We start from the raw sequence: 24143 nt of genomic DNA, 5'->3' as shown, positions 1-24143 counted from the left end.
GAAGGAAGGAAGGAAGGAAGGAAGGAAGGAAGGAAGGAAGGAAGGAAGGAAGGAAGGAAGGAAGGAAGGAAGGGAAGGAAGGAAGGAAGGAAGGAAGGAAGGAAGGAAGGAAGGAAGGAAGGAAGGAAGGAAGGAAGGAAGGAAGGAAGGAAGGAAGGAAGGAAGGAAGGAAGGACTCAAGGGCCAAAGAGATACTACAGGGGTTAGATCCTTGCTTCGCCTATAGCAAACTCCGATTCAGTTCAGTACCCAGCATGACATATGGTTCCTCAAGCAACATAGCCCCCAAGCACTGCTGGTGTGGCCCCTCAAAAAGGTTGACCCAAAATTATACGAGAAAAGTGAAAGCCCTTCTCTGATTTCTGCCATAGTGCTCTGTGAGCAGGCTCATAGAAACCTAGCCATGGGCTAAAGTGAGGGCTAGAGTATCAGTATAGCACATTGCTGGTTTGCCTTACATGCGGACCTGGGTTCAATCCCCAAAACCCCATAGGTCCCCTTTGCTTTACCAGCAGTTATCTCTAAGCAGAGACAGGATTAAGCCCTGAGCACTGTCAAAGTGTTGCCCAATGCCCCACCACCACCAAAAAAAAAAAGAAATAAGAAAATAGGGGCTGGAGCAATAGTACAGCGGGTTTGATCCTCAGCATCCCATATGGTCCCCCAAGCACCGCCAGGGGAAATTCCTGAGTGCAGAGCCAGGTAACCCCTGAGCATCACCGGGTGTGACTCAAAAATGACAAAAAAAAAAAAAAAAAAAGGGGAAGAAAGAAAGAAACCCAAAGGAAAAAGAAAATAGGAGGGGCTGGAGCGATAGCAGGTAGGGGCGTTTGCCTTGCACTCGGCCAACCGGGTTCGAATCCCAGCATCCCATATGGTCCCCTGAGCACCGCCAAGGGTAATTCCTTAGTGCAGAGCCAGTAGTAACCCCTCTGCATCGCTGGGTGTGACCCAAAAAGAAAAAGAAAATAGGAGCTGGAGTGATAGTAGAAGGGTAAGGCATTTGCCTCGCACACATCTGACCCAGGTTCTATACCTGGCACCTGCCACATAAATCGTCCCCTGAGCACTGCTAAGAGTAAGCCCTAAGCACTGCCATTGTATGGACCACCCCCCCCCTCCAAAAAAAAAGGGCAAGTTCAGCTGTTAAATTGAGTTATGTCTCTGTTGGCCAGGATGCCAGGATGCCTCTGAATTACTCAGTGGAGATCATTATTTGTCTCACAACCCAGGGTTAAGAATGTAGCGCTTTTCTGCTAAGATTGTTTTATTTTTGTAACATCTATGTTTAAATCATTGTGGTTTACTTTGGAGTTTTATAGTCCAAATATTGTATCCTTATTTTCTCTAAGAACCAACTTGAATCTCATTCAGTTCCATCTTTTGTTACTTATGAGACAGCTGTATGTTATGGGTTTTGCAGCTGTTTGAACTGACAACCATGGGGCTGCAATGACAGTGGCACCTGCACACAGCTGACCTACCAGATTCTATCCCCAGTCTCCTGTATTGGCCCGTCAAGCACTGCCAGGAGTGACCCCTAAGTGCAGAGCTTGGAGTAAACCCTGAGCATCGCCAGGTGTGGCCCAAAACCAATATATATGATATATCTCAATCAGGTGCCATTTTCTTAAGTATCATCACTATATTTGAAAAAGAAGAAAAAAAGACTTTAACAACTCAGCCTCTAGATTTACAGAATGTTGTCACCTTAGGAATGTAAATAGAACTGCAAGTTAAAGGGACTGCTTACTTCTTTGTGTGAGGAAACAGCTGCAATAAACCATGAATGTATCTCAGTCTTGAGACTAAAGGTGTTTCTTAATAGCTTCCCCTCATTTTGGTGTCAACTTTTTAGCCTTTTGCTTCAAACAATCTATATTGTCTCCACCTCCCTCCCAAGATGTCTCTTAATAGTTCAACACTGTGATGGGTTTATATGTAGGGTTGGTATTTAACAAGACCTGTGTTGTTTTGTTTTCCTTTGCTAATAATTATTATGAATGAGAGCATAAAAAATAGCTACAGGGGCTAAGGCCTGCATTGCAGACAACCCAGTTTGATTTTTGGCACTACATATGCTCCCCTGAGAACCACCAAGAGTCGTCTCTGAGCACCCCCAGGTGTGGCCCCAAAGCCTATCCATAATAAACATAGTGATTAATGGCCTAATAAAGAATCTTTTCCTTCTTGGGGTTACGGTGCCACCCAGCAGGTCAACTTGTACCTGCAGGGTGAGTGCATCTGTAGCCTGATGATGCATTCTGGCTTCCTGATACCCCAAAATTGCTGCTATGCCTCTGGCCAGACCCAAACAACTTGGGATCAAGTTTCCCAAGAAATTAAGTGGCAAAAGTTAGATATATGGAAGTCACACCCACAAACCACCTCCGGTTCAGCTTTACAAGCTCATTTATTGAGCTTGCTTCAGAGACCCATAAATAAATCTCGAAAGAGATGAAAATCAGACTCACAAATGAATCTCGGAAGAAAGCAGCACACTGCAGAGATGTTTCCCCACCCTTCACCAGGTTGATTTCACCAGGGCACCTCAGAGCGGGCAGGTGTGGCCATCCACCTGCCCCAAATGAACCCTGGCGTCCACAAACCTCCAGAACCCAATAACCGCCATGGTCACGGCTGACCTTCACAGGCTCATCCTGAGCTCCCCACACATGATAATGAATCCGCTGAAAGACCCAGGTGTGCAGGACTAGTGACTGAAAACTTCAGGCTTCATGGAGTCAGGGATCGGCGACCTCCCCTGATCTCCCCACCCTTCCGGTTTCCTAGCAGTCGTGCCTACAAACTGCCTCTGGGTACCATTTAAATGTATGAATGGCCGTGAGTCAGAGACTCAGATGAATCTCGGAGGAGAGCAGCACACACAGAGATGCCTCCAGACCCCAAAAAAGTCATTTAGCATCTGCCTATGGGGCAGGCTGGGATGGTGATGGGAAATTTAGAAATAATGGCGGTGAGAAAGGGTAATAATGGCGGTGGGATTGGTGGAAATATTGAATGTAAGCAATTATTATTACAACTTTATAAAAATAAAATTTAAATTAAAAAAAAAATCTTGGGCTGGAGCGATAGCACAGCGGGTATGGCGTTTGCCTTGCACGCGGCCGACCCGGGTTCTAATCCCAGCATCCCATATGGTCCCCTGAGCACCGCCAGGGGTAATTCCTGAGTGAAGAGCCAGGAGTAACCCCTGTGCATTGCTGGGTGTGACCCAAAAACCAAAAATAAATAAAATAAATGAAAAGAAAAAAAAAGAATCTTTTCCTTCTCATGGCAAGGATCTGGCTTTTTTCTTGGATTGGCTTTCTGAGCTACTGTGGTAACAAAATCTTTTTTAGCCTCCTCAAAGGTGTATTTTTTGTTGTTCTGTTTTACCTCCCCTGTGCTCAGGAGGCCATACAGTGCTGGTCCTCTGAGCCCACCAGAAGTAACCCCTGAGCATGGAGCCAGGAGAAAGCCTTGAACACCTCCAGGTGTGACCCCAAACCAAACAGACCTGGGACCCGTGCAGACCAGCCATCTCTCCAGCCCACAACTTCAGCTTCTTTATTTATCCGAAGACATAAATTATTCGCTTTCTGTTTTTATATCTCCCTGTGAAATTAAATGAGGGATTTATAAGCACCTGGCGGGCACGCTGGTGGTGGAAAGAAAGGCTTCAGCATTCTAAAAAATAACCATGCTCACTATTTTTTAAACCATTTTTTATTGAGGTTTATATCAATATATTTATTGAGGTTGGCATCAATACTGAGGTCTACATTTATTGATTTACATCATTGTGTGAGCATGTCTTAGCAATAAAGCAGAAAGTTGCAGGGGCAGGGAGTTTAGCCATGCCCTACAGTGCTCATGCCCTTCAGCTCCTGGCTCTGCGCTCAGGGACCACACCTGGAGCTGTCCCTGGGTCCATATGGGGTGCCAGGATTCAGACCAGGGCTGAGGCTGCAGTTGCATGCTAGTGCCTTAGCCCTGCCCTGTCTCTCCGGCCCTCAGCATGAAGAGGATTATTGCGTGGTCTTGACCTGAAACACGTGTCAGAGGCTTTTCCAATTCTCTTCCAAAGGAAGAGAAGTCGCCACGCCACCACGTTGCTGCCCCCTCTGCTCCATCTGTTGAGCCCGTCACCCTGTCCACCAACCTCAGTCTTTCCTTTATTCCAGGGTGAGAGGCGTGTCACACCTGGCAGTGCTCGAGGCTTCTGATGGGGCTCGTGGGGCCATAGGGGGTGCTGGGGATCCAGTCCAGGTCACTTGCATGCAAGACAAGCCTATCTGCTTGCTCCGGCCAAAACCTCAAGCATTTTCATCTGAATCCAACGCTTGTCTTTGGGTTGGGAGTGTCTGTTCCGTTGCTTTGCTTCTTGGTGTTGAATGGGCGAGTGAGGTCATCGGGTTCGGTCCTTTGATCATGGGATTCTAAAAACACCTTCACGAGGCACTGCGCAGGCTGCTGGATGAGGCTGTGAGGAGGCGGGATCATTCGCTCCTGTCTTGGGTCCGCAGGTGCGGAGGGGCGGGGTGCTGCTGGCTCACAGCCACCTTTGGCCCAAGGGCACTTGGCCTTCCCTGTCCTGGCTGACCGAGCCACCCTGTGGAGGAGCCTGGAAGTGCGTGGGCCCCAGTGCCACAAAAGAAGCTGCCCCCCAATGGGGCTTCAGTCCAGCACCCACGCCTCTAGCTCGTGGATGCAGAACTGCTCCCGCCGGGCCAGTACCTCATTGTCGAAGGTTGCACAGGGGTGGCTTCCCCCATGGTACAAGTCTCCATCCAGCCACAGTCCAAACTGGCCACTGGAGGGAAGAGAGTGTTGGCGTGGCTCCAACCAGGTAGGGACCTTTCCCCACACACACACCACTGGCCCTTGGCCTTCCCTTAAACTGACGGATCCTGAATGACTCTAGGTGGCATGTGATGTTTCTTTCTGGGTTTAGAGGCTTTGGGGGGCAGAGGGGGGGGGTGTGATGCATGAGAGGCACGAGGCCCTTTACTAGCCAGCCCACCCCCAGCCATAGGATTTAGAGCTTTTTTAACTAAGCAGTTTAATGATCTTGGTTCGAAGAATGAGAGCCATCACCAGAGTCCCGTTTTAGGACTCTGAATGTTTTGTTTTGTTTTGTTTTTAAGACTCAGTGCTTAACCAAGAGCCAGACTCATAGGTGTGGGCTCTGAACCCAGAACATTTCAGAAAGGGCCACAACTGCATGTTTTGTGTGTGGGAGCCTTGGTTGAATCCCTGCTATCAGATGGGCCCCCGAGCATTGCCAGGTGTTGTCCAAAAGGAAAAAAAATAACTTCAGAAAGCATCCATTCCTTAGGGTTGGGGAAATAGTACTGAAGGTTGGTATTTGCCTTGCACGTGGCCAACCTGGCATTTCTCTGCCCAACACCCCCCCCCCATAGGATCCCATAGGATCCCCCAGTGCTCGCCAGGAGTGACCTGAGAATGCAGAGCCAGGAAGAAGCCCTGAGCACTGCCGGGTGTGACCCCAAAACAATATTTTTAAAAATTTATTAACATCCATTCCAGAGCTAGATAGTAAGGGGCTAAGTATCCAACCCTAATTCTATCCCTGGCACCACCATGTTCCCCATGATAGAGCCTAGAGCAGCCCCTGAAGCATCACTGGGTGGGGGATGGAGAGCAGGAGAGAAGAAGGGGGAAGGGATGGTTGCAGGCCAGCATGGCAGCAGTGCTCTGTGCCCGGGTCCCTGTGAACGGGGGACAGCACAGGGCTTGCTGGGGCTAATCAATCGAGCAGTGTTTGCATCTTTTCCCTTAGGGCGAGATCTGTTCTGCCTGAATTTGCAGGGATGAGAATAACGTATTTTTCCAAACCTACTTCACCACACTCACAAACACACACACAGACATGGTTCCTGCCTCCAGAGAGATGTTTCCCAGAATATGGGGCTGACAAGTGAAATAAGGCTCGTCCATCTCTTAATTGGAGCTTTATCCAACCACGTGGAATACTGTTACCAACGTTGTGTAAACCCAGACTAACTGCCCACCAGCGTGAGTGCGGGAGAGGAGTTCCTGCCATCCTTTCCCCTCTGTGTTGGGTTGGCACGGCGCTAAGGGGGTGGGCTCGAGTCCTAAGACCTTCTGGGTCTTAAAACCCACAAAGGCGACCTTAACTGCCAGCCTCCTCCTTTTGTCTGGGCATCCTAGCCCAGGAATTCCAAGCAGAAGCGACCAGAACACAGACCATCCTGAGACACATACCTGCTACTTCCCATCATGAGGGAATCCAAGTCTCCTTTTACAAAGAACGAGTTGTTTCCTGTCCACTTGAAGACCTGGGGTGACAGAGAAAGGCTCCCGTTACTGGACCGGTGGGTCTTGCCCCTGTATTCTGGTTCTACACCACTGGGTGGCGGTGTTGTGGCGGGGCCGCCGCATCCAGGCCGCAACTGGGTCCCACAAGTGACTGAAATGACTGAGCTCCTGGCTCTGCAGATTTCACTCTCCCACTGGTGAGGGCTGTGGTGTTAGAATATGTGCCTGGGAGGGTCCAGAGCGGTAGTGCAATGGGTAGGGCGTTTGCCTTGCACGTGGCCTACGCAAATTTGATCCTCCAAGCACCGCCAGGAGTAACCCCTAAGCATCACCGGGTGTAACCCAAAATAGTCACACACACACACACACACACACACACACACAGAGGCACGCGCGCTCGGAAAAAAATAAACTAGCACATCATCTATAGGCGTTTTGTTAAAAAAAAAAGAATTATGTGTATGAAAACCATCCTTAAGAGTATTGTAAATCGGGCTGGAGCGATAGCACAGCGGGTAGGGCATTTGCCTTGCATGCGGTCGACCCGGGTTTGATTCCCAGCATCCCATATGGTCCCCTGAGCACCGCCAGGAGAAATTCCTGAGTGCAAAGCCAGGAGTAACCCCTGAGCATTGCTGGGTGTGACCCAAAAAGCAAAAAAAAAGTATTGTAAATCATAGAACCTCAATTTAATTTTTTTTAATTTTCAGTTTTTCACTCCCTCCCTCCGTGCCCTCCGGTCTAAATTTGCACAGCTTCCCTGTTCCAGGAACAGAGCAGAACAGGGTGAGACCTGATGTATTCATTGCTGAGGAGGTAAGAAGGACAAGTCCAGTCCAGAGCCAGTGATTTAGTCAAACTCTAACTGAGGGTCTGGAGTGACAAGCAAGTAAGGGGGTCAAGGCACTCGCCTTCACTGCCGCCGACCCTGGCTCCATCCCTGGCACTAAAGATGGTCTCCTGAGCACCTCCCGGAGTGACCCCAGAGCACAGAGCCAGAGATAGCCTCTAAGCACTGCTAGGTGTGACCCAGAATAACAAAGAAAAAGTAATAAACATCAACTAAATGTTATCGCTCCCCTGTTTTAGGCCCTCCAGAAACTTCCCACAGGAGCCAAACGTCCGGCCCTGCCAGAGCCTGCTAGGCCCCTGAGCGCCCCTCACCACCTCTCCCCTTGGGCCTGCACTTACTGGCCTTTCTCTTAGGGGTGTGGGGACACCAGATGGTGCTCTGAGGACCCATGCAGTGCCTGGGATCAAACTCCAGCCTCCCAGATGCAGAGTGCATGCACCAGCCCCGGGAATTGTCTCCTGCCCCTGCCCTGGCCTTTCTGACCCTGCGACACCCACAGCTCCTTCCTGCCTCCCTGGGACCCTCGACTGGCCCCCTCTTCAATCCAGCTGTCCTCTCGGAGAAGTTTCCTGAACTGCCTAGCCCTGTCTCCCAGCCCGTCTCCTGCTCGGGTGCCTCACTAGACAGCTAGGAGAGCTCTCTGGAGTCTCCGCAGTATTCCTGGCACACGGCACAGACGCTGGTCGAATGAATCAATAATTCAAGAGCCCATTTAAATAATGAAAAGGTTTTTAAAGGGCCACAAAAGTGTAGTTTATTATCGCCTGCTTCAATTTGTTGTGAAAAAATGCCGTGAGTGGGGGCTGAAGAGACAGTAGGGAGAGTAAGGCACTTGCCTCGCATGCGGCTGACTCAGGTTCGATCCCCTGCACCCAACATGGTCCCCTGAGCCTGCCTGGCAGGATTCCTGAGCACAGAGCCAGGAGTAAGACCTAAGCACCGCCAGGTAGGACCCAAAAACAAAACAACAACAACAATAACAAAACAGATTAGGGGCTGGAGTGATGGTACAGGGGGTAGGGCGTTTGCACGCGGCCAACCCAGGTTTGATCCCCGTCCCCGGGACCCTGATCCCTGGCATCCCTTAGGGTCACCCAGTACCACCAGGAGTAATTCCTGAGTTCAGATCCAGGAATAACTCCTGAGTATCACCAGGTGTAACCCACAAAAGGCGGGGGGGGGGGGGAATTAAACCCTGTTCAATTCCCAGCATCCCATATGGTCCCCTGAGCACCGCCAGGAGTGATTCCTGAGTGCAGAGCCAGGAGTAACCCCTGTGCATCGCTGGGTGTGACCCAAAAAGCAAAAAAAAAAAAAAAAAAATTAAACCCTGGAGGCCTGGGGATGTGGTGACAGAGCAGGAGGCTTGTGAGATGCCTGGAGATGAATTCCTGACCCTGAATGTACCCAGAGCCCCATTGGGGATGTCCCTAAACAAGTTAGACCAAAACAAAGCCTCAGGCTCTAGAAGAGATGAGATAACATTAACAAGTGACCCAGAGAAGAAAAACTTCCAGCTCCTGCTGTCACCCAGGAACAGGACCTTCACCCTTGACAGAGTAAGACAAGCATTGCTACAAAAGAATGAAGATGCTAGGCCGGAGCAATAGTATGGGGGGAGGGGGAGTGCCTTACATACATGAAATCCCAGGTGCCACATATGTGCCCCTGAGCCCACCAGGAGTGGTTCCTGAGCACAGAGCCAGGAGTAAACCCTGGGCATCGCTGGGCATAACCCCAAAACAAAACAATGAAGATGCTGTTTGGAGTGCTGAGTGGAGCAGCGTTCCAGGAACTGCACAGGGATGCCAGGTCAAAGGCAGGCAAAAGGCCCAGAAGGATGCACTTCATGCCATCTGGCACAGGACAAGAAGTGGGGGCCTGGAGCTGGAGTGATAGCACAGCGGGTAGGGCATTTGCCTTGCACGCGGCCAACCCGGGTTCGATTCCCAGCATCCCATAGGGTCCCCTGAGCACCACCAGGAGTAATTCCTGAGTGCAAAGCCAGGAGTGAACCCTGTGCATCACTGGGTGTGACCCAAAAAAGCAAAAAAAAAAAAAAGCAGAGGCCACTGGCATCTTGGTTTTTCAGTCCTGCCGTAGCCCACAGCCCACTCCGCGCCCTCTCACCTTTAGCTGAGGGCAGAAGGAGAAGAGGAAGTTCTCGCCAGTACCGTAGAAGCTTTTGCTGAGACGAAATCCTGAGGAGGAGAAGGCGCCAAACATCTGGAAAGCAAGAGAGCTCTCAGCTGTAGCTGAACGGGAGATGGGAGTACCCCTTCCCAGTCTTGGTAATACCGGTTCCTTCTCGAGGGAAACTGAGTCCTTGGGGCAGAGTTTGGGGGAGAGGACCCCCCCCACACCAAGATCCTTTTGGAGAATGAGTTCTTACTAGCATTCTTTCATTTTCTCTTCAGTGAATTTTTCTTTTCTTTTTTTGTGTGTTTTGTTTTGTTTGGGGCCACACCCGGCTGTGCTCAGGCCTTTCGCCAAGGCTTGAGCTTGGCTCAGCTGCGTACAAGGCAAGTGCCCTCCCCAGCCCTTTAGTGACTTACTTTAATTTTGTTTTTGGAGTTGGGAATTCAACCCAAGGCCCCGTATATCAGAGCATGCACTCCCCCTCTAAGTACTTCCCCAAAAATAACATTTCCTAGTTTCAGTGTGCTTCCTTCCAAGGCCTGTTTAATACCAGTGTACATTTCCTATGAGACCCAGAATTGTTACTGGTTTTGGCATATGAATACACCATGGAGAGTTTGTGAGGCTCTCCCATGCTGGGTCTCATTCCCCTGACCCTGAAAGAGCCTCAAATGCAGCATTCTTGGGAAGGACGAGTAAAGAGAGGCTTCTAAAGTCTCAGGGCTAGGGGCTGGAGCGATAGCACAGCGGGTAGGGCGTTTGCTTTGCACGCGGCCAACCCAGGTTCGAATTCCAGCATCCCATATGGTCCCCTGAGCACCGCTAGGGGACATTCCTGAGTGCATGAGCCAGGAGTGACCCCTGTGCATCGCCGGGTATGACCCAAAAAAAAGCAAAAAAATAAATAAAATAAAATAAAATCTCAGGGCTAGGATGAATGGAGACGTTACTGAGACCGCTTGAGAAACTCAACGATCAACGGGATGATGATGATGATGATGATGATGATGATGATGATGATGATGATGATGATGATAATGATATTTCCTAAGGCAGTGAGTCCTCACCTGCTGCCTTTAATACTGTCACTGTCGCTGTCATCCCATTGCTAATCGATTTGTTCGAGCGGGCACCAGTAACGTCTCTCATTGAGAGACTTATTGTTTTTGGCATATCCAATACGCACAGGTAGCTTGCCAGACTCTGCCTCACAGGCTCGATACTCTTGGTAGCTTGCCGGGCTCTCCGAGAGGGGAGGAGGAATCGAACTCGGGTTGGCCACATGAAAGGCGGAAGCCCAACTGCTGTGCTATGGCTCCAGCCCCCCGCTGCTGCCTTTAATAATTTCTTGAAAACTGAGTTTAGGCAAAATGACATAGTAAAACTCAATTTTACACTCCAGGTGGGCTCGGGAGACCATAGGTGGTGCTGGTGATCAAACCTGGGTCAGCCATGTACAGGTAGGCAAACACCCTACCTGCTGTACTACCTTGGGCCCCTGCCATCAAACTTATTTAATTTTATTTTTTATTGAATCACCGTGAGATAGAGCAACCATCAAAGTTTTTTTTAATTTTTTTCCTTTTTTTTTTCTTTTTGGATCACATCCGGCAATAATCAGGGGTTACTCCTGGCATTGCACTCAGGAATCACTCCTAGCAGTGCTCAGGGTGCCATATGGGATGCTGGGAACCAAACCCAGGTCGACCGCATGCAAAGCAAACGCCCTACCCGCCATGCTATCGCTCCAGCCCCAGAGCAACCATCAAAGTTTTAAATAAAGACTTCAGGGGCTGGAGTGATAGCACAGCGGGTAGGGCATTTGCCTTGCACGAGGCCGACCCGGGTTCAAATTCCAGCATCCCATATGGTCCCCTGAGCACCGCCTGGGGTGATTCCTGAGTGCATGAGCCAGGAGTGACCCCTGTGCATTGCTGGGTGTGACCCAAAAAGCAAAAATAAATAAATTAATTAATTAAATAAATTAATAAAGACTTCAGGGGCCGGAGCGATAGCACAGTGGGTAGGCCTTTGCCTTGCATGCAGCCGACCCGGGTTCAATCCCCGGCATCCCATATGGTCCCCCAAGCACTGCCAGGAGTAATTTCTGAGTGCAAAGCTAGGAGTAACCCCTGAGCATTGCTGGGTGTGACCCAAAAAGCAAAAATAATAATAATAAAGACTTCAGGCCTGGAGAGATAACAGGCTAAACAGAGGTTCACGCATTTGCCTTGCAAGTGGCTGACCTGGGTCCCATCCCCAGCACCACCAGGAGTGATCCCCGAGCCGGGCCAGGAGTAAGCCCTGAGCACTGTCAGAGGTGGCCAAAAATAACCACATTCTAGATATATATAAAGATCCAAAACACTTCCAACCTTAAATAATTCATGTTCACCTCTGCCAGGTCAGGGTCACCCGGTTGGAGCCTGTCCTGCAATTTAGGCTACAAGGCCAACCAGTCCCGTTGATGGGGCCGGGCATGCTCACCTGGGCGTGACAGCCCAGCCACCCTTCAGCCTCGCAGGTACATCCCCAGGATGCGGAAAGAGACCAGCATCCCCAGAGAGACCCACCCGGAGCCAGTGTGCAAATCCCACACAGACAGCGGCTCTGCAGCTCATTGATTTCTCTTCCCATTAGCATCATAATGAAATGACGTTGGACTCATTATTCGGGGACCAGCTGCACAGAACATCAAGAACCGTGTTTGTAAGATGCTTCCCCCTCACTTCATAACATTTCAGGCACACAGGGTTGAAAAAGCGGGGGTGAACGGGCGGTGAGGGGACCACACTCCAGTGCTCAGGGCTTACTCCTGGCTCTGTACACAGGGGTCAATCCCTGCTGTTTCCTGAGACTGTTTGTAGTTAAGAGGGTCAAACTGGAGATGGTTGCCTGGAAGACAAGTGCCTTAACCCCTGTGTGACTCCCCACCCCCAGCTTCGTAGAGAAAAGTTAGAGTACAGTACACACACCCTCCACACAGTCAGCAGCCATGAATGTCTTCACTGTATTTACTGTCTGCTTTTTCTGACCTATTTGAAAGCAACTTATTATCATCCTCTACCCCTAAGTAGTTCAGCTCCTAAGAATGGGGGATCTGGGAGCCAAAGCAATAATACAGCGAGTAGGGCACTAATCTTACTCGGGGCTGACCTGGGTTTAATCCTGGGTGTCCCAAATGATCCCTCGGACCCGCCGGGAGTGATCTCTGAGTGTAGAGCCAAGAGTTAAACGCTAAGCATCTCCAGGGGTGGTCAAAAAACCAAAAAAGAATGAGGGTTGGGGGCCATCAGTGCAGTGGACGGAGTGCCTGCCTTGCACCCGACCAGCCCAGGGTCAAGCCCCAGCACCACATCTGGCTTCCTGAGCACCTTCGGGCATGGGCCTTAAGCCCAGCGCCAGGAGTCAGCCCTGAATACCACTACGTGTGGTCCCAAAACAAAGCCCAAGAATGGGGCTCTGTCTTACGTAACCACAACTGTACGTCCTCGCTCCAGAAAGTTAGCAGCAGGTCTGTGATAGTAGCGAGTAGCACTGGTGTGGGTTTGGAGTTGGAACACGGACAGACACGGAGTTCCTCCTGCTAGTTCTCAGGAGACATCTGTGGTTCCGGGGGATGAAAGCTGCTTTGCATGCGCTCTGAGTCTGTGGAGCTGTCTAAAACTGAACACTTTGAACAGCTAAGATTCTATGTCGTTTTCCAGGGCCTGGGGAGATGGTACAAGGGGGAGGGCGCTTGCCTTGCATGTGGCCAACCTGGGTTCAATTCTCAGCACCCGGGGGGCCAGGATGATAGCACAGCGGGTAGGGCGTTTGCCTTGCATGCGGCCGACCCGGGTTTGTTCCTCGGCATTCCATATGGTCCCCCGAGCACTGTCAGGAGTAATTCCTGAGTGCAGATCCAGGAGTAACCCCTGAGCATTGCAGGGTGTGACCAAAAAAGAAAAAAACCCGAAACAATCCTCAGCACCCATATAGTTCCCCAAGCACCGTAAGGAGTAGTGACCCCTGAGTGCAGAGCCAGGAGTCACCCTAAGTATCACCGGGTACAGCTTAAAGACCAGAAAAAGAGAGATGGGGGCTTGCATATACTGCCTGAGCCCACGTGCTGCTTGCACCCACGTGGCCGAGCACATGCGGTGCCCGAGCACATGTGTCGCCTGCATCTCCCCTCTTGAGATGTGTACTTTCATGCTTTCATGTCTAGTGCTAGGGTATGTGTAAAGCTCTCTCCACCCTTGGAGAAGCCCGCGTTTTCTCTTGAGCGTGTTACTCTTACTTTTCCCTTTCTCTTAACCCTTCCTCCTCCCCTCAAAAAGCCTCTAAATAAAATCTGTTTACTTAAAAAGAGAGAGAGAGAGAGAGCGAGAGCGAGAGAGAGAGAGAGAGAGAGAGAGAGAGAGAGAGAGAGAGAGAGAGAGAGAGAGAGAGGGAGGGAGGGAGATGGGGCTGGAGAGATAGTACAGCGGGGTCCACCTAAGTTCGATCCCCGGCACCCTGCGTGGTTCCCCAAGCTTCCCCAGGAGTGATCCCTGAATGCAGTGCCAGGAATATGCCCTAAACTCCACCAGGTATGGCCGCAAGACAAATAAACAAGAGTGAGAGATTCTAGAGGTTCTCTCACCTGTATTCTATTTCTCTGTCTAGAAGGACCAGACAATTTGGGGTTTTTGTTGTTGTTGTTTTTAGGTCACACCCAGTGATGCTCAGGGGTTACTCCTCTCTCTACCCTCAGGAGTGTGGAGTGCTCGGGGGACAATGTGGGGTGCTGGGGATCGAACCTGGGTCAGCTGCATGCAAGGCCAACGTCTTGCAGCTGTTTTCCCCCATGTGACAGGGGGGAGGGGGCTCCTGTCATAAACTCTGCTGATGGCAGCGGCAGGACCACCAAGGGGCTGCTGTGGGGAGCAGAGTGCCTTAACCAAGGGGACAGTGCCCCGGTCAGCAGCCGAGGAAGGGGCTGCCCCAGGGGGAGCGGCTTCTGCCTCACACAGCATCCGTCTTGAGGAAAGAGCTCCTGGACCCGGGGAACGGGGGCGGGGGGTGCCCTTGGGCTCTCTCCCAGCTCTAGCATATTTTTCCCACAGAAAAGCAGTTAGAAGCAGCCTCCCTTTCCTGCCCACCTGAGTCCCCGTCGGACAGGTGACAGCCCTGGTCAAACTCCTCTATAAACCGCAGGGTTCCTGCAGGGCCACGTCCCGCCGTCACCCCACCATCCTTTCCTCACCGAGGGAATGTTCTCCAGTGGGCAGCCCCGCCCGCTCACCTGCCCGTCCTCGTCCCTCAGGGCCAGCAGCACGGGCCCACTCCGGCCCTCCATCTGCCGGTACAGGTTCCGCAGGCTGAAGCCGTCCCTCCACGTGCAGAAGCCCAGGCTCCAGGAATGGCCGGTGACTCGGGGGGGCAGGTAGCGGCAGAGCTGGAGCAGGGGGACAGGGCTGTCGGTGTGGTAGGGGCACCTCCCTCCCGTGCCCCTCCCTCACCTACTCTGTGTCCTAAGGGGCGTCCGGGCACGGGCCCTATCGGCAGGGGCTTCACCGCCTTGCCAGGGGCCCTTGCACAAAAAAGTTGCTTGTTCCCATATTACAGATGAGGACACTGAGGCTGCGGGGAGTAAAGCAAGCTGCCTAAACCATGTGGTGAGCTGTGGGAGGCAGGATGAGTCTCAGTAGATAGTGCAGGTCTCCTGGGTCAGGCCTTGGGCCCAGTCCTCAGCTATCCCCCTTTTCTCAAAAAAAAATTAAGCTCATGTGGGGGGCCAGAGCGATAGCACAGCAGGTAAGGTGTTTGCCTTGCATGCAACTGGCCCAGGTTCAATCCTCAGCATCCCATATGGCCCCCTGAGCACCACCAGGAGTGATTCTTTTTTTTTTCTTTTTGGGTCATACCCAGCGATGCACAGGGGTTACTGCTGACTTTACACTCAGGAATTACTCCCAGCGGTGCTCGGGGTCCATATGGGATGCTGGGACTCGAACCCTCGGCGGCTGCGTGCAAGGCAGACGCCCTACCTGCTGTGCTATCGCTCAGGCGCCAGGAGTGATTCTTATTTTTTTTTTTCTTTTTGGGTCACACCCGACACTGCACAGGAGTTACTCATGGCTCTGCACTCAGGACTCAGGAATCACCCCGGCAGTGCTCAGGGGACCATATGGGATGCTGAGAATCGAACCCAAGTCAGCCGCATGCAAGGCAAATGCCCTACCCGCTGTGCTATTGCTCCAGCCCCGCCAGGAGTGATTCTTAAGTGCAGAGTCAGGAGTAACCCCTGAGCATTGCTGGGTGTGACTCAAAAAGCCAAAAAAAAAAAAAAAAAAGCTCATGTGGGTCATAAGTGAGTGAAGAGTAGAACCAGGGGCCATCTCAGTCCCAGGCCTCTCTCTGCCAGGCCATCCCACAGAGAGCAGCTGGACCAGCACAGACGCCCTCCCAGCCTCCCGCCTCCCTCCCTGCCCGCCTGGGCTCGGCTCCGGGGACTGGCTCTCCCTTAGAATCTGCTTGTTTCAAGATAAGGAAATCCTTCTGGGTCGTCCTCCAGGAAGAGCACAGAGAGGAGCCCTGATTTGCCCCGGATGCCCCAAGGGCGCGGGCGGAGCTGAGCAGAGCAGCCCCAGGGCAGCGGGAGCCGGCTAGAGGGGGCTGAGATGCTGCGCCTTAGGCCGGACCGGACCGAACCTGCCTGATCTCCGCCGCCCCCAGAACCTGGCTGGCCTCTGCCAACTGGGGCTCCCAGGGCTCTGCTGGGGGCGGGCTGGGCTCGGGGCCGGGGCCGGACTCTGTCTGGGTGTCCTCTTCCTCCTGCTCCTCTTCCTCTGCAGACTGTGAGTCTTCCACCTGGCTGGGCTGTGGAGACAGACCTGGAGTCACCAGCTTCCACTTCTCCCACCTTTGCCCTCCCCCAACACTGAGCCAGAGCCCGCAGCCCCCTCCCTCCCCGGCCTCTCACCAGCCGGGTGTAGCGCCAGCGACTTTTCATTGTCCCTTCCGAGCTGAGTGCGCAGCCCTGCCAGGGGAGGGAGGAGGGAGCACCCGCCGGCCACACCTGGAGATGAGAGGAAACGCCACGCACCCACTGGACTCTGTCGCCGCCCTTTGCTCCCGCTGCCCCGTCCCTCCCAGGCCAGGTTGTCACTGGGTGGGTCTGTGAGGTCAGCGGGCACTCGCTCTGCATTTAAGGACGCGCTTGCGGAGAGGTGGGTCAGACACACACCCTCGCTGTCCGGGCCGCTGGGAGAGCTCCTTGGCCCGGTTCCCCCCTCCCCCCCAGAAGCTCTGCTCAGGAGCCTTGGACCCACAGCCGCTGGAGCGCAGGACCCTCTGGTTCTCTGTGAGTCTGGATAGGTCGCTTTGCATGCTGGTCCTCGGTTGCCCCTCCCCACCATGGAGTATGTGGGACCAGAACACTGCTGGCCTCTGGGAGTCGAGGGCTGGGGTACAGCACTTGTGTTGCAACACGGCTGACCCAGATTCAGTTCCCAGTACCACACACGGTCCCGGCCCCCCAAGTACCACCAGCAGTGATGCCTGAGCGCTACCAAGTGAGGTCCCCAAACCAAAACACTAAGATAAAGCGGAAGTTGGAGCTGGAGCAATACTATAGTGGCTAGGGCACTTGCATTGCACACTGCCCATCCGGGTTCGAGCCCAGATGGTCCCCCAAGTCCCACCAGGAGTGATGGTGGAGAGTGACCCCTGAACACAGAGCCAGGAATAAGCCCTGAGCACAGTTGCGTGTGGCCTCCCAGGAGAAGAAAGTTGACGAATATGCTGCAGTTATTTGGGGGAGTCGGGTGGGGGGAGGGGGCCACACCCAGTGGTGCTCAGGGATCAAGTGATGCCAGGACATAATCTCAGGGGCTTCATACGTACAAAACCGGTATATAAATCACCGAGCCACACCCGCAATCTTCATAGTTCTTGACAAATTCTTCCAACAAGGCTTTCCAGGTGTTTCAAGCTGACCCGTGTCCAGATGTCTCTAGGGAATCGCAAGGTACTTTTTCTTCCTATTTGGGGGCTCTTAGGGGGGACACACCATGCAGTGCTCGGGGTCCACATAACCTGGGCCTCTGGGGCCAGAGCCAAAGCGCAGGGGTAAGGCGCTCGCTTTGCCTGCAGACGTCCAACCCAGGTTTGATCTCTGGGATCCCACACGGTCCTCTGAGCACCAGCAGGAGTGATTCCTGAACGCAGGGCAGGATAACCCCTGAGTATCACTTGTGTGTCCTCCCCAGAAAACCAACCAACCCACAAACTTGGGTTCCTACAGACAAAGGATATTCTCAGTCCGTTAAGCTATTTCTGCAGCCTGGTCATTCTTTTTCCTTACTTTCATTTTTCTTTTCTTTTCTCTCTCTCTACTCCTTCCCTCCATCCTTTTTTTGTATCTTCTTTTTTCTATCTCTCTCCCCTCCCTCTCTTCCTCCTTCCTTCTTTCTCTTTCTTTCTTCTTTCCTTTCCTTTTCTTTCTTTCTTTCTTTCTTTCTTTCTTTCTTTCTTTCTTTCTTTCTTTCTTTCTTTCTTTCTCTCTCTCTTTCTTTCTCTCTCTTTCTTTCTCTTTCTTTCTTCCTTTCTTTCTTTCTTTCTTTCTTTCTTTCTTTCTTTCTTTCTTTCTTTCTTTCTTTCTTTCTTCCTTTATTTCTTTCTCTTTCTCTCTCTCCCCTCCCTCCCTTCCTCCTTCCTTCTTTTTCTTTCTTTCTTACTTCCCTTTCTTCTTTCCTTTTCTTTCTCTTTCCCTTTCTTTTTTTTTTTTTTGCTTTTTGGGTCACACCCGGCGATGCACAGGGGTTACTCCTGGCTCTGCACTCAGGAATTACCCCTGGCGGTGCTCAGGGGACCATATGGGGTGCTGGGAATCGAACCTGGGTCAGCCGAGTGCAAGGCAAATGCCCTCCCCGCTGTGCTATTGCTCCAGCCCCTCTCTTTCCCTTTCTTTCTTTCTTTCTCTTTCTTTCTTTCTTTCTTTCTTTCTTTCTTTCTTTCTTTCTTTCTTTCTTTCTTTCTTTCTTTCTTTCTTTCTCTCTCTCTCTCTTATTTTTTTTCTGTCTTTCTCCCCTGCCCCTGTGGAGGGAGACTCCCAAGCAGTGCTCAGGGATTCTGGGGTCACTTCTGGGCCAGACAGCCCAGTGTTTGGGCCAGCGATCCAGTGCATTCAGTGTCACTCTGATCAGTCGTGCTGGGCCACCAGGCCTACACCCAGCAGAGCAGGGCAGAGGCCAGGCAGCGGCAGGGACTAGCCCAGGACCTGGCGCATACCCAGCCTGCAACCCTCACTCCTAAGCTTTTTCACCCCTGGCCCCCTCCAGGGTAATTTCTCTCTAACCATCATGTCTCACACCCTCAGGAGAGTGTGCGCTCTGCCTGCAGGAGGCCTGGTCGCATCCCTGACACCCCACAGAGCCCCGAGCATCGTCAGAATAACCCCAACCACTGAGCCCCGAGTAGCCCCTGAGCACCGAGTTGGGGGGGTGACCCAAAAAACAAAAGAGAAAAAAAGAAGTCTCACAACCTCAAACGGCAAGAAAACTGTCGCTCGCAGCTTCACAGCAGCAGATGGCAGGGTGGGTAAGAGGCACAGGCTCTGCACGCAGGGACTCAGATTCTGGTTTACTCACTTGCTCTGTGACCTTGAGCAAGAGGCTTCACGCCCCTGTGCTTCAGGCTCCTCTTCTGTAAAAACTGCACCTGCCTCCAGCGCTGCTGCCTCGGGAAAATGGAGAGGATGACCAGGGAGCCTTCTGGCCCTTCGTCCAGTGAGGGGCCAGCCCCAGGACCTGGTGTCTGGTTGCCGGAGAGATGACAACACTGGGCCCGGGAGACAGCACAGAAACTAAGGCTCCTGCCCGCCAAACACTCCCCCTCCAAATAAAATCCTTTTTTAAAACAAAAGTAGGGGCTGGAGTGATAGCACAGCGGGTAGGGCGTTTGCCTTGCACACGGCTGCCTGGGTTCGATTCCCAGCATCCCGTATGGTCCCCTGAGCACTGCCAGGAGTAATCCCTGCGTGCAGAGAGCCGGAGTAACCCCTGAGCATCACCAGGCGTGACCCAAAAAGAAAAAAAAAAAAAAAAGTAGGGGCCAGAGAGAGAGTGCAGGGGTGAAGGCGCATGCCTGTGCAAGGCTGACCCTGCATCAGATGTGGTCCCTGGAGCCCTGCCAGGAGTGACCCCTGAGCACAGAGCCAGGAGTAAGTCCTGAGCACTGTGGGATGTTGCCCCCAAACAAATAATAACACCCTCCACCCCTGGCACTGCCTTTTCCAGGGATCCCGGGCTTGGATCTCGGACAAGTAGCTCCCGCAGTCTCCTCTGGCCCCTCTGGGACGGAACCGATCACTGCCAGAGGGGAAAGGAGCGAGGAGCCTGTGGAAATGTACTCACCCTGCCACGCCCCGTCCCACCCGAGGACACAGGTTTGATGACACCTCCCTCCCGGCCCCCGCTGAGGGCCCCTCCAGAGCCACCCTGCTCACCTGGTGTTCTGGAGGCAGGGGCTTTAGCTCTGCACCCTGCCGCCCCGCTGTGCAGGCACCTCTGCCCCCAGGGGCGCTGGGCCCTCCCCCTGCCTCTTATGCCGGCCCGGAGGGTGGCAGGCCCTGGCCCTGCGCCCGCTCCGGTTCCAGCTGGGAAAGCCTGGCAGGGGGTGTAGTCACCATCAGCAACTCAAACCCCACAAGCACACACAAACAAGACCTCGTCACGGCTCTGCCCCCAGGCTCTGCTCTGTCACCGATGAACTGGTCTGACCATGACCCTCCACCCCTCCACCCGCCGAGGCCTGGCTCCCTCCCCCTCAGGGGTGCAAACGCTACAGGGAGTCATTCTGAGGGTTCCCAGCCATCATCCCTTGCCACGGGGGAGGCTCTGGGCAGGGAGGTGGGGAGGACAGTCCTGCTTCCCTTTCTTGACGGGGTGCAGAATCTTTCCTTGGGGGACCTGGCACGCCATGAGGCTCCATCCTAGCTGGGGGGCGGGCATCTCCTGCTGTCACTGAATCTGAACCACGGTTGGAAGGGCCGTCAGCGACCCCAGGGCGGGCTCCCCCAGAAGATATGCCCACCAGGGGGTCTCTGTGAGTGGGGTGGGCACCCACTGTCTTGCTCCCTCTTCGCACAGCCCTGCCAGAGACCCCTCCTTCCCGTGGGACGGGCCCTGTGCTCCGCCCCTCTGCAGAGCTGTCACAGATCTGGTGTTGTGGGCAAAACAGGCAAGTGAAGGTCCCTGTTGTCACCCGAAACACGGCTGTTGCAGTGTGTGTGGTGACTGTCAACGGCTCAGTGCCAAGTGGAGCAGAAAGGGACGGTCGCACAGACCCTGCCCCGCTGCAACACAAATACTGCTTTAGGCCAGAGAGACAGTGGGGTCGGCACAGGGCAGGGGTGCGCAGTGCGGGGATCAAACCAGGACCCGGGGGCTCTACAGCCTGGCCTGCGCCCCTCTGCCCCGAGTGACTCCCTGACTACCCAGGGTAACTGCTCCCTAACCACCAGGCCTTCCAGCCTCGGCAGGAGAGATGGCCCCACCTGCCAGAGGACGGGTCGTCCCTGCCCAGGAAGCCTGGACTTCCTCACAGCTGGGCTCCCCGAGTTGGGTCGGATCGGGGAGAGGGTGCCGGGCAGAGAGGTGGGCCTTTGATGACTACAGCGGACGTTGATTTCTTCTCCCCACTCTCTGTCCTCCAGTGTGGAAACGTGAAAAAGTGACAGCAGGACCTGGCAGGAATAATGATCCCCTGTAAGAGACCTAAAAACCTTTCACTTTGGGTGGGAGACTCAGGCGCCCTGGCCGGCATGGTCCCCCTGCCCTGGGTGGTGGGCCCCCGAAAACATAGCGGGACAAAAGCGTCCACAGTGGGATTCGAGAGCCGCCGTGCCTGGCACCCCAGCGCGCCTTTCTCCAGCACCACACCAGACCCGGCCTCCTCAGAACCCCGCGGCAGTGCCGGGAAGCAACTTCAGCACCCAGTGAGGAGGGAAAAGGCTGATGGAACAGCCTCTCCGTGGAGGATTTCTAAGTCTAACCGAGTTTTGCAGGGCCAGAGCAACAAGGAGGCACTTGCCTTGCACATGGCCAACCTGGGTTTGATCTCTGGCACCCCATATGGTCCCTCCAGCTCACCAGGACTGATCTCTGAGCACAAAACCAGTAAGCCCTGAACACCATTAAGCATGGTCCCCAAGCCTAATAATAATCACTGTATCACTGTCATCCTGTTGTTCATCGATTTACTCGAGCAGGCACCAGTAATGTCTCCATTTGTCCCAGCCCTGAGATTTTAGCAGCCTCCCCTTACTCGTCTTTCCCAACGATTGGAGGCTCTTTTCAGGGTCAGGGGAATGAGACCTGTTATTGTTGCTGTATTTGGCATATCGAGTATGCCACGGGGAGCTTGCCAGGCTCTTCTGTGTGGGTGTGATACTCTCAGCAGCTTGTTGGGCTCTCTTATGATGATGTATCCAGGAATATGTTCACTCATGCGTGAGGCTCAGCCCGAGCATGTGGAAAGCAGCCTGGAGCGTGGCGGTGGTTGGGTAGTGGAGGTCGGCTGCCAGGGCTGAGTCTCTTGGGGCGGGGGGGGGGCTCTCACCCACCCCCCTCTGGGGTGCCCCTGGTGCGGAGTCCAGTGGCATGGTTATGTGGGGCCTCATTTTATGCTCCCTTCTGGGAGAAGCAGCCGTGAGTTCTGGAGGGTGGCCGATGAGATTATCTGGTGTCGGCAGGAGATGGCTTATGGGTGTGACCCCCGGGTCACTGGAGATTGGGGGAAGCAGGCAGAGGATCTCTGCTCCCAGGTCCCGTTGAGCCCAGAGTCCAAGTTCACAAAGTTCCGCATTATCTGAGTTCTATGGGACTTCACTCATGCCTGAGCATGTGGAAAGCGGCCTGGAGCGTGGCAGCAGTTGGGTAGTGGACGTCAACTGCTGGGGCTGGGTCTCTTGGGGCGGGGAGAGCTCTCACCAGCCCCCTCTGGGGTGGTCCTGACGCGGAGTCCGGTGGCATGGTTATATTTTTGTTTTTGTTTTTGGGTCACACCCGGCGATGCACAGGGGTTACTCCTGGCTCTGCACTCAGGAGTCACCCCTGGCGGTGCTCAGGGGACCATATAGGATGCTGGGAATTGAACCCGGGTTGGCCGCATGCAAGGCAAACGCCCTACCCGCTATGCTATTGCTCCAGCCCCAGGACCCCCACTATTTTATCAATAGGAAAAGGAAGGGAAGAAGTGAAGGATGGGGCAGCCCCGCCGGGAGCTGGCCTTGGTATCTGCTGTCCATACCAGCTCTGTCTGGTCTTTCTCCTAACACCCGCCTTCCAGCTCCACTGACCTTCTCACCCCTTGAATGTCTACGAAGCTTGCTGCTCCTTCAGGGCCTGGCCCTTGCTCTTCCCTCTGCCTGGAATTCTCCAACTCCTGCTCAGAGAAGTTTCTTTGATTTTATTGAAAACAGATCCCCTACCAGCTGCTACCCCTACCAACTTCTTCCTCAGCCAGTATTTGGCTTCTTTTGTCATTTGCATTAAAAAAAAGTTAAAATAATCACCTCTGTGAAGTCTTTTAGCATTTCATCTCTAAACTTTCCATCATGTTGGTCAATTTAAGAGCTTGAATGGGGAGGGGCAGAAGCAACAGTAGGGTGCTTGTTTTGCAAGTAACCTACCCCAGGTTCGATCCTGAGCACTCCAAAGGGTCCCCTGAGCACCACCAGGAATGATCCCTGAGCCAAGAGCCAGGACTGAGTCCTAAACACAGCCAGCTGTGGTCCAAAATCAAACCAGAAGAGGGAAAAAAAAGAAAGAGCTTGAAGTGGGAGAAATGAAAAATTTCCACTGGATGATCCGCATTTATATTTCTTCTCTCTGATTCTTACCATCATTGAATGCTTCCAAATTCTGGAGTGGAGCTTCACACCGCATCACAGGGCTGGAGCTGGACCTGACACAATAGCACCATGGCTTCTGGAATTGTGGGGATGGAGTGTCCAGTTTCAAAATCGTCCCAATCCTGCAACTCATTCCCAAGCTCTGGAACCTGGGCAGGTGTTTCGTTTAGCCACTACTGGGTGATAAGCCACCCCCACAATTTAGTGGCTTCAAACGATATCTATTTTGCAGCGGAACAGGGTCTGTAGGAGTGTTCATTTCTATTGCACTTGCCTCCGCGGCTGCATCTCCTGAAGGTGCACTCAGGGGTGAGGCTGGTTGTGGGCACCCGCGCAGGAAGACCATCACATGGTCTGTCTGTGGTGCCCACACTTCCTCCCAGCGCGGTGGCTCTGGGCGAGGGGAGTGGAGGCTGGGCAGAGCTGTAGGTAGGGACTTTCATGAGGTATAGTGAAGTCACGCGGTCATTCCCTTTGTGACAGACGCAAAACTCGACTTAGGTTCAAGGGGAGAAAACAGTGACCCTGACATTCAGTGGGGACAGGGTGAGAGCCACACCAGGCTGAGAACTACAGAGATCCAGAGGTTGCTTTCGAAAACCCAGCCAGCCACCAGGAGGGATGCTGCTAACCTTTGTGGATTCTCGTCCTTCGATGAGTGCCAAGCAGGGGCTATGACAGTGAGTGCCTGGGACAGGAAGTCACAGCCTCGCTGGCAGCAGATGGTGCTCTTCCTGCCTATGAGTAACCCAGCAGACGTCCTTCGTAGAGAGAAATTTTTTTTTGGGGGGTGCACACTATACCCAGTGATGCTCAGGGGTTACTCCTGGTTCAGCACTCAGGGATCACTCCTAGCAGTGCTCAGGGGACCATATGGGATGTGAGGGATTGAACCCAGGCTTCCTACACACTATACTATTTCTCTGGCCCTAGAGATAAATATTTGGGCTGGAATGATAGTGC

General features: G+C 53.1%; 1 protein-coding gene across 1 annotated transcript; it reads right to left on the bottom strand.

The window, feature by feature from the left end:
• Positions 1-88: 88 nt before the first annotated feature.
• TLDC2 (TBC/LysM-associated domain containing 2) lies at positions 89-23254 on the bottom strand. Its single transcript, XM_004612643.2, has 7 exons — positions 23169-23254; positions 16248-16343; positions 15977-16144; positions 14568-14720; positions 9290-9385; positions 6253-6326; positions 89-4816 (listed from the first exon to the last, which is right to left on the bottom strand). Exons 1-7 carry the CDS (start codon positions 23172-23174, stop codon positions 4681-4683), a joined length of 729 nt encoding a protein of 242 aa, XP_004612700.2. The 5' UTR covers positions 23175-23254; the 3' UTR covers positions 89-4680.
• Positions 23255-24143: the final 889 nt, after the last annotated feature.

Source organism: Sorex araneus, chromosome 5, assembly GCF_027595985.1.
Source record: "Sorex araneus isolate mSorAra2 chromosome 5, mSorAra2.pri, whole genome shotgun sequence".
Lineage (NCBI taxonomy): Eukaryota > Metazoa > Chordata > Mammalia > Eulipotyphla > Soricidae > Sorex > Sorex araneus.
Note: the sequence above shows the minus strand (reverse complement) of the source record. Positions and strands in the feature narration are given on the sequence as shown.